Here is a 9,791-nt window from a genome sequence, read left to right on the forward strand (position 1 = left end):
TATTGGCGGAAATTTAGTCTCCCCTTAAAATGTAAAAAGGACTCGTCTATTGCTATGTTCTTTTCGGGGGTGTACACTTCCTGAAATTTGGTGCAGAAATAATCAATCATTGGCCTGATCTTGAATAGGCGGTCGTATGTGGGGTCATCACGGGGCGGGCACTGTGCATTATCCTTATAATACAAAAATGTCAGAATTATTTCAAAACGTGCCCGGGTCATTGCCATGCGGTATAATGGGGTGCTGTATAAACTGTCCGCACTCCAGTATTGCCTAATCGCTGGCTTTTTTACTAGGCCCATATGTAGGACAAGGCCCCAAAATTTAATAATCTCCGCTGCCTCTATGGGGGTCCACCTAGCAAATGATGACGTGGGGTTTTGGGCTAAAAATTGCCGGGCGTATAAATTTGTCTGGGCTGCCATTAAATTAACAAAATCCTCAGAGAAAAAGAGCTTGAAATAGTCCATTTCTGTGAGGCCTACAGTCTCTAACCGAATTCCTGAGCTCCCTGTGAAATCCGGAATGTGAGGCTCATAATTATCAGGGGGTGGGTTCCACAGGGTATCACTCATTTGTGGGTTTGCCTCAGCTGATGTCCTGGGGCGTCTTTGCGGGGGTTCCTCATCACTGGATGAGGATGATGATGATGAGGAGGTCAATAGGAATGGGGCAATTTCCTCTTCTCCCGCGCTGGCTGATTCAGTGTCAGGACCAGGATGGCGGATGCCTCTTCTGCTGAATAGACCCATTGAGATGAATGGGACATTTTTATTAGGGGGGTATGTAGTGCTTCAACACGTGTAATACTCCATTTATATTTATAGAGGTGGTTGTGTATGTTGTGCTTTTACACGTGTATATGACATTTATAGGAAAACAAAAAGAACTATAAGAAAAATTTAGGAGAAAGAAATTGACTGCACGTTCATTATAGAACTGTGAAAAAACTTGAGCTACAACTGTGTCGCTGCGCTATCAAAAATGTAGTGACCGAACTTCAGTTACAAAAAAGCTGAATGTCCGTCAGTAAACAGACGCTGACGAGAAGCTGTAGATTTACTCAAACTGTATAAATAACATATAGCTATAACTTCTGCTATATATTTATTTTACAAAACGGACATCAGTAAACGTCCGCTACTCTAACGCCCTAACGCTACCCTGCGTAAACAAATGACCACTGAGGCTGATTATTAGACTCAGCACTCAGTGGCCCCAGGGCGCACCCAAAAAAAAAGGTGCAGTAAAAAAAAGGCCACAAAATAAAAACCCTGCACCTATAATTGATCCGATCAGTGATGACGGTCACTGATCAGCGCTCAGCGGCACAGGAAGCACACAGTAAATTGGTGCGGGTAGAAAAAGATGAAAAAAACGTAGCGTCAAAAAAAATGACCACAGATGCTGATGAGTGATGGCGGTCACTGATCAGCACTCAGTGGCCGCAGGATGCACACAGGGAGGTGCAAAAAATAAAAAAAAGTCCTGTGCCAAATATTGGCGGTCAGTGATGGTGGTCACTGATCCACACTCAGCGGCCACAGGACGTAACAAGGGAAAGAGGGGGAGGGGGAAGGGTACAGGGATAAGAAGTTTAGGAAAAAAACAAGTGCTGCTAAAAAAAATAAATCAGCAGCAGCACAGATGATGATGACGAAGGTTCACTCTGCAGCAGGAAGCAGTCAGATGAAGACGTCACAGCAGGATGGCAGCACAGAAGGCCTCAGATTCGGTAAGTATGGCTCACAGATGGTCACACCAGCTCTGCTCACCGTTCCTAACCGGAATGAGGTGGGCAGAGCTGGTGGAGGGTGTTTCAAACACTCGCCATGGCTGCGATTGGTCAATCGGTGCAGACCAACCAATCGTAGCGATCGGGGGGATGGCATCCCAGCCACCTCGTCATCGCTACATGGCAGGGACTGGTGCTGTCCTAGGCAGCACCAATCACCACCATATCACTGTGCCCTGTGGCACAGTGATTGGTGAAAGCCGCAAACGGCCGCAATTGGCCGCTCTGAATTGACCGGCCAATTGCAGCGATCGCCGATGAGGGGCGGTTGAGCCACCCCCCTAGCCCTCGCGTAAAGATGGTCTGCTGTTATGAACAGCAGCCATCTTTACTTTGTAACTTTTATTTTTTCCACTGTAACCCCTTCTTCATTTGGCGTATGGATACGGCAATTTGCGGGAAGTCATGGCTTTCCATGACGTATCTATACGGCAAATGTCGGGAAGGGGTTAAACCACTAGCCGTGATCATATAAGCTACAGTGGCATCACCACGGGTATGCTAAAGCACCACGCCTCCCAGGGTCCGTCCCTTAGAGAAGCCCATGGATTTTTAATTGACATATTTTTTTAAATGCTCACTATACCCCTACTATACCCCTAGATAAATTCCTTGAGGGGTGTAGTTTCCCAAATGGAGTCACTTTTGGGGGGTTTCCACTGTTTTGGCCACTCAGGGGCTTTGCAAATGTGACATGGCCTCTGCAAACCATTCCAGCTAAATTTGAACTCCAAATGGCGCTCTTTCCCTTCTGAACCCTGCCGTGTGTCCAAACAGCCGTTTATGACCACGTGTGCCCCTGAACACTAGACTCTGGATATTATATATATACCACTGAACACCAGACTCTGCATACTATATGTACCACTGACCACCAGACTATGGATACTATATGTACCACTGACCACTAGACTCTGGATACTATATATACCACTGACCACTAGACTCTGGATACTATATATACCACTGACCACAAGACTCTGGATACTAAATGTACGACTGACCACCAGACTCTGGATACTATATGTACCACTGACCACCAGACTCTGGATACTATATGTACCACTGACCACTAGACTCTGGATACTATATATACCACTGACCACAAGACTCTGGATACTAAATGTACGACTGACCACCAGACTCTGGATACTATATATACCACTGACCACCAGACTCTGAATACTATATTTACTCACTGGCCACCAGACTGTGGATACTATATGTACCACTGACCACTAGACTCTGGATACTATATGTACCACTGACCACCAGACTCTGGATACTATATGTACCACTGACCACTAGACTCTGGATACTATATATACCACTGACCACAAGACTCTGGATACTGAATGTACGACTGACCACCAGACTCTGGATACTATATATACCACTGACCACCAGACTCTGAATACTATATTTACTCACTGGCCACCAGACTGTGGATACTATATGTACCACTGACCACTAGTCTCTGGATATTATATGTACCACTGACTACTGGAAACCACATGTAAGTGGATAAGGGTTAGTTCACCACCACTGGATTAGGGATCGGAGGCGGCTGTATGACAATATGGACTAGTGATGAGGCCGGTCAGAGTTTGTGTTTAGTCAGTATTCACCTTAGTCGGCAGAGTCACAGGTGGAGTGAAACTCGTGGGATGATGGGGGTGATGGACGGCACATTGAGAGGCGTCATCCTCATGTTCCATTGGTGTCAGTGCTGCAGGTTTCTTCCAGCGACATAACATATATGATCCCCGTATGGTAAGTTCTTTCTTACGTTTTTTCCTATATGACATTTTATGGCCTGTCACATAAAGGTGAGGTACCCACCAGGGCCGTATTTACCATTAGATACCTGCGGGCACCAGATCACTGTAGTACTACCGGTAATGAATCCTCTTCCTGTGTGTTTTCCGATTTTATGTAACTAAAGCTTAATCGCTGTATAAATGAAAAGTTCTACAACTTCCTAATCTACTTTATGTTTCTTAGCTGAGAGCAGGACTAGCGATGTACAGGTTCACTGCATCTGAATGTGAGCAAGAGTGTCCTCATTCACTGACAGCAAACAGATCTTGAAAATGGTGAGTAATTGAAACATAAATGATATTATAAAGTTGTAGAACTTCTCATGTATACAGGAATAAAGTATTTATTATATGGGGGCATGGCTGTAAATATGCCCCCGGATATGACGACTCCTTGTATAGACCAGTCCTATTGGATCTCTCGGTGTGGACGTCTCTGCAGGGGATTTTTCTTCTTCATGAATGTTGATCTCTGGTGTGAAGGATCTGGTAACAGGAGCATCCATGAGGTGAGGGCCCTGACTGTAGGGGGCAGCATTGTAGCCGATCCTCCATCCTCCACTGTGCCCCATTCAGTGTATCCCGTTTAGATAATCCTCCACAATCTAAATAGCCTGTACTTCAGCTCTCTCCTGCACTGATACATTGTAACAAACTCTCACTTATCATTATATAACCAATAAAGCTGTTTTCTGGTTTGGAAACCCCATTTTCAAATGCCCTATTAGGGAATTTTGGGGTAATCGTGTGGGTTCCCCCGTTCAGGACCCTGATTAATTATCCAGAATGGAGAGGGGCTACAAACATCATCTCCTGCTCAGGAGGACCATCACATCCATGTATTACATGCACAGCCCGGTGATTATAGAACTGTGTAATACTTTAATTCCCCTTTAGAGATGCTGTAGGGAAATTAAACTCTTGCAGCAAGTTCCCCCACAGATTACTGGACCCCTCTAGCAAAACGGTATTTTAAAAACCGGACAACCCCTGTAAGGCTCTGTTCACACCACATTTGGGCTTTAAATCTGACATATACCTTTAAAGTGTAGCTAAACGTTTGACAAACTTCTGACATGTCATAGTGACATAGTGACACGTCAGAAGATTGGATTGGTGGGGGTCCGAGCACTGAGACCCCCACCAATCACTAGAATGAAGCAGCTGAAGCCCCCGTGTGAGCGCTCAGTCGCTTTGTGTTTGTTCGGCTTTTTCCAGAAATAAATGTATCGGTGAACGGACTCAATAGAAAGTCTATGAGCCGATACATTTTTCCGGAAAAAGCTGAACAGACAGGAAGCGGCTGAGCGCTCACACGAGACCTTCAGCTGCTTCGTTCTAGTGATTGGTGGGGGTCTCAGAGCTCGGACAACATTTACTACACAGAAGTCCAATGGGAATAAAAACAAGCACAAAGATGTAGGGGGTAAAAGGAAAGTTTTATTTACAGATAAGGGAAGGTTATATTTTATTATTAGGAGATTATTCTAGAAGTATTAAGACTACTATTATTATATACTGTGTATATGTATGTGTCATCTATTTATCTATTATACTAAACCTATCTAAAGGCCGTGTTGATCCAGAGGAAGGCGAAAACCCCCTGTGAGGAATGAGCCAATTGTCCTCATATTAGGGGGGAAAATTCCTTCCTGACCCCAAATATGGCGGTCGGCATAAATCCCAGGATCAAAGGCTGAAGTGTAACGTGTAATATGGGGAAAGACTAGGGGAAAATTATTCATTCTTTATATTATTATTTTTAATGAACTGCTGTATTTATTTATGTGTAAACTATAAATTGTATTAAATTAAGATTTTTTTTAAATTATTTTCTATATTTATATTATGTCACTTATGTGTGTTACTACTTATTACTCTATCATCCTAAACCTATTTAAGGCCGTGTTGATCAAGAGGAAGGCGAAAACCCCCTGTGAGGAATGAGCCAATTGTCCTCATATTAAGGGGGGAAAATTCCTTCCTGACCCCAAATATGGCGATCAGAATAATCCCAGGATCAAAGGCTAAAGTCTAATCTAAATGTACTATGTGTCTATATGCGGGTGTCTATACTTATCATGTAGTGTGGTGTCTATACTTATTATATAGTGGGGTGATGTGAGTGATGTGGGTGATGTGGGTGCATTACTTACCTGGCCTGTGCTGAGGTGAGATCAGGTATAATGGCCGCTCCGGCCCCAGGACTACAACATGCGGCTATTATTCCTGATCTCCCCAGATGGAAACTAAGCACAGGCCGCTCCTGGGGGGTGTAGAGGATCTTCAGGCTGGAGTGATGTCAGATGCCTGCCCGGGATTGGAGGATGGCAAGTCAAGGCTCTGGTGCAGCAGCAAGATGGCAGAGGTGTGGCATGAAGATGGTAAGGAGAGAGATGATGGTCTGGGCAGCCGAGGTAACATACAGCAGCAGAGACTTGAGGCGCGGGTCAGGAGGCATGAAGTTCTGGGCCCTTGTCCTGAGATCTTATTGGTTCCAGCTTGGTGACATGAAGCTGAACCCGGCCAAGGGGTGAAGGGCTTTGTTATTCTCTGGCCACTTCAGATGTTGGTTCTCCAGAACGGGCACAAATGGTGTAAATGGTGGCTGTGCCCTCCTCTCCTGCAGTTCCTCCCAGCCGATGGTGGAGAAGAATGGATGCTCTCTGATGTTCCCGCACACACCGAGGCGCCTCTTAGAATTTTTACGGACCAGTCTCTTGGTCAGATGTTTCACGTCAGGATTAAGCCAAGTTGGAAATTTAGGCTTCGCGGTGGTGATGGCTTTGATAGCCATTTGCCTGACGGGGCCGTTGTAAAATGGGGAGCGTCCTGCTGCCATCCTGGACACCACAATCCCCAGGCTCCACCAGTCAACTGCGGTGCCGTATTTTTTTCTAAGAAGCACCTCGGGGGCCATGTAATGCAACGTTCCCGTCACTCCACGGATCTTATTGGAGGCGGTGACGCCATCTTGGGCCAATCCCAGGTCGATGATACGGACGTGGCCATCTGCATCCAACATTATATTCTCCGGCTTTAGATCTCTGCAAAGAAATAAGACGAGAGAATGACAAATCCGCCCAGTGATCCAGGAGACGGGGGATGGGTCATTTCACCACCAAGCAGAATAGCCATTCAGGAGTGTAGGAAAGCTGGGTGCACTGTTTCCAGCATGTAAAGGAGAATGAAAGAAGGGGGAAGTTCTGCTTACCGGTGGACGATGTTGTGTCCATGGAGGAACTGGAGGCCACATATCATCTCTGCTGTGTAAAATCTGATGGGGAGAACAGAGCGGAGTCTCAATGTCATGAAATCTTCCTCTATCAATTCCCTAATATCATGTTATGATGGAGTGTGTGCGGTCTCTAGCAGAGAGGAGGCGCTGATTATGGCAGCCTGTATTCTGCATTCTCTGTATTATCCTTCATCTGACCTCCCCCCTCATCTTTTCTTCTTTCCACCCCCCTCAGTCTCCTGATTATTTACTCGCCTTACGTTGCCGATGTTCAAGCAGCCGCACATCCTGATCAAAGCCTCCAGGCTGCCACCGGACAGATACTCCGTGATAAAAAATGCCCGCTCCTCAGATTGATGTGCGGCATAGAGGTGGCATAGGAACGGGCAGTGTCTGGCCGCTAGGAGTATCCGCCGCTCTCTCATAATTTCGTCCGTATTGTCCCGTTTGGTGATCATTTTTACGGCCATGTAGGTGTTTCGGCCGGGGACTGATGCCAGGACCACCTGAGGAAAACAAATGGAGATTCCTCATGAGAAGAAGAAGGAACAGGGGTGGACAGAGAGGTGGGTCAGTCGGGTAGTGCCCAGGACTCTACAGCAGAACAAAGCTGAGCTCCCAGCATAATGCAGTGTCTGCTGTTGGGTCCTGTATGGAGAGGTCTTCACGCCTTACCCACATTTGACATAATTATCTTAGTTGGTGGGGGTAGTATGGAGCAGGATTATACGCTATAATAGCGACCGTGGCATCTAAACAGTTAAATAGAGGTAAGCTCCCGCTGTCACCCCATCACCCCTACCCGCAGCGCGATCACAGTGTGTAGATAGTTGTCATGGCAGCCAGGGGGCCTAATGGAGACCCCAAGGTCTGCCAACTTGGTCCTCCTACTAAGCTTAATAGGGGGAGGCTAAAAGAACAATTCAAGCGATACATAAATATTGCAGTCAAAATAAATAAATAAACTTTTTTCTGTTTCGTTTTGTTTAGCTCCTCGAAAAATGGAATAAAAAGTTAAAAAGTGATTAAAAGTTTTATGTAACCCAAAATAGTACCAATAAACAGTACAGCTCGCCCCACAAAAAAGAAGTCCTCACACCGCCCCATCAACAGGAAAATAAAAAAAATTCTGGGTTTCAGAATATGGAGACACACCAAATTAATTTCTTTACAAATTGTTTTTATTGGATAAAAAGTATAAAAAATAAACCAATATAATTTTGGTATCCCCGTTATTGTACTGACCCGCAGAATAAAGGTAACGTGTCATTTTTACCACTTAGTTAACACCATAAAAGCCAAATTATTAAACCAATGGAGGAATTGCTGTTTTTTTTTTTTTTTGCTATTTCACCTAAAAAAAACCAGCCTTTTACAATGTTCCCAGTAAATGATATGGAACATTGAATGGAGCCATTAAAAACGACAACTCGTGCCCCCAAAAATCAAAATCTCTCATATGTCGACAGAAAAATACTAAAATGAAAAACTAAAGTAGTGGTTATGGGGGCAGGAATACTTCTGGATGTCCTATTAGGCATCCCATAGGAGAACACTACACCCATCATCCATCTAGCATAACATGGTGACAACAGAGAACAATTGATGGAGATAAAAGGTAAACTTTAGGTTTACCACCCTATAAAATGAAATATTTAGATATTCTACTCACTTTGCCAAAGCTGCCCCTACCCAGGACCTGGTGGATGGTGAAGCGGCTGATGGTAAGCCTGGCATAGGGGCTGGATGTTCCAGGGTCTTGGCTGCTCCCAGGTCTTGGCTCCTCATCCTCCAATCCTCTGTCCTTGGCTCCTCTCCTCTTCTTCGTCATCTTCTTGAATCCGGTGACGCTGTCCTCCTCCCTCTTCCTCTTCTCCTCTTCTCGCTTCTCTTCGTCTTCTCCATGTCCATTGGACGCCATTTTCACCAATATCGTCCTACCTGTAGACTTCAGTCCGATCGCTGCCGTCGACAGTTGAAAGTAAACGGCAGTTGGTCGTGTGCAGGTCACGTGATGTCAGAGGTCATGGAATCCTCAGGTGGCACCTGCCTGGCAGTAACCTGCTCTGCTATGTCTGATGTGGGCATCATGAGTGCCAGTCTAGTGTCCAGAGCTGTGTTTCCCAACCAGGGTTTCTTATGGCCTGGTCAGGGGTCTGCAGAACACAGTAGCAATACATGCCACTCCTACAGTAGAGATAAACAACGGTTATTTGTTCAGGTTATTGGCAAAACCCTTTTCATCCACAATATAGAATCTGGGTTTATATTTAGGGGTCTGTATTTATTTAGGGGTCTGGTCTGGGGTCTGCATTTATTTAGTGCTCTAGTCTTGGGTCTGTATTTATTTAGGCGTCCGGTACATGGTCTGCATTAATTTGGGGGTCCAGTCTGGGGTCTGCATTTATTTAGGGGTCCGGTCAGGGGTCTGAATTTATTTAGGCGTCTGGTCTGGAGTCTGTAATTATTTGGGGGTCTGGTCTGTGGTCTGTAATTATTTAGGCGTCTGGTCTGGAGTCTGTAATTATTTGGGGGTCTGGTCTGGGGTCTGCATTTATTTAGTGCTCTAGTCTTGGGTCTGTATTTATTTAGGCGTCCGGTACATGGTCTGCATTAATTTGGGGGTCTGGTCTGGGGTCTGTATTTATTTAGGGGTCCAGTCTGGGGTCTGCATTTATTTAGGGGTCCGGTCAGGGGTCTGTATTTATTTAGGGGTCTGGTCTGGGGTCTGTATTTATTTAGGGGTCTGGTGTGGGGTCTGTATTTATTTAGGGGACTGGTCTGTGGTCTCCATTGATATAGGGGTCTGGTCTGGGGTCTGCATTTATTTAGGTGTCTGGTCTGGGGTCTGTATTTATTTAGGGGTCTGGTCTGGGGTCTGTATTTATTTATGGGTTTGTTCTGGGGTCTGTATTTATTTAGGGATCTAGTCTGTGGT

General features: G+C 45.4%; 2 protein-coding genes across 2 annotated transcripts; both read right to left on the reverse strand.

The window, feature by feature from the left end:
* Nucleotides 1-5,043: 5,043 nt before the first annotated feature.
* LOC142718391 (protein kinase C delta type-like) lies at nucleotides 5,044-6,883 on the reverse strand. Its single transcript, XM_075848750.1, has 2 exons — nucleotides 6,830-6,883; nucleotides 5,044-6,662 (listed from the first exon to the last, which is right to left on the reverse strand). The coding sequence occupies exons 1-2, from the start codon at nucleotides 6,874-6,876 to the stop codon at nucleotides 6,104-6,106; spliced, it is 606 nt and encodes a 201-aa protein (XP_075704865.1). The 5' UTR covers nucleotides 6,877-6,883; the 3' UTR covers nucleotides 5,044-6,103.
* A 176-nt stretch (nucleotides 6,884-7,059) lies between these two features.
* LOC142718395 (protein kinase C-like 1) lies at nucleotides 7,060-8,992 on the reverse strand. Its single transcript, XM_075848753.1, has 2 exons — nucleotides 8,526-8,992; nucleotides 7,060-7,359 (listed from the first exon to the last, which is right to left on the reverse strand). The coding sequence occupies exons 1-2, from the start codon at nucleotides 8,772-8,774 to the stop codon at nucleotides 7,060-7,062; spliced, it is 549 nt and encodes a 182-aa protein (XP_075704868.1). The 5' UTR covers nucleotides 8,775-8,992.
* Between the last annotated feature and the right edge of the window lie 799 nt (nucleotides 8,993-9,791).

Source organism: Rhinoderma darwinii, unplaced genomic scaffold, assembly GCF_050947455.1.
Source record: "Rhinoderma darwinii isolate aRhiDar2 unplaced genomic scaffold, aRhiDar2.hap1 Scaffold_465, whole genome shotgun sequence".
Taxonomy (NCBI): domain Eukaryota; kingdom Metazoa; phylum Chordata; class Amphibia; order Anura; family Rhinodermatidae; genus Rhinoderma; species Rhinoderma darwinii.

Excerpts from the sequence above, each read along its gene's own strand:
- LOC142718391 (XM_075848750.1), bottom strand. The coding sequence starts at position 6,876 with ATGATATGTGGCCTCCAGTTCCTCCATGGACACAACATCGTCCACCG. Across the intron at positions 6,663-6,829 it reads GGACACAACATCGTCCACCG|AGATCTAAAGCCGGAGAATA; the intron begins GTAAGCAGAACT and ends ATTTCTTTGCAG.
- LOC142718395 (XM_075848753.1), bottom strand. The coding sequence starts at position 8,774 with ATGGCGTCCAATGGACATGGAGAAGACGAAGAGAAGCGAGAAGAGGAG. Across the intron at positions 7,360-8,525 it reads GTAGGGGCAGCTTTGGCAAA|GTGGTCCTGGCATCAGTCCC; the intron begins GTGAGTAGAATA and ends TGTTTTCCTCAG.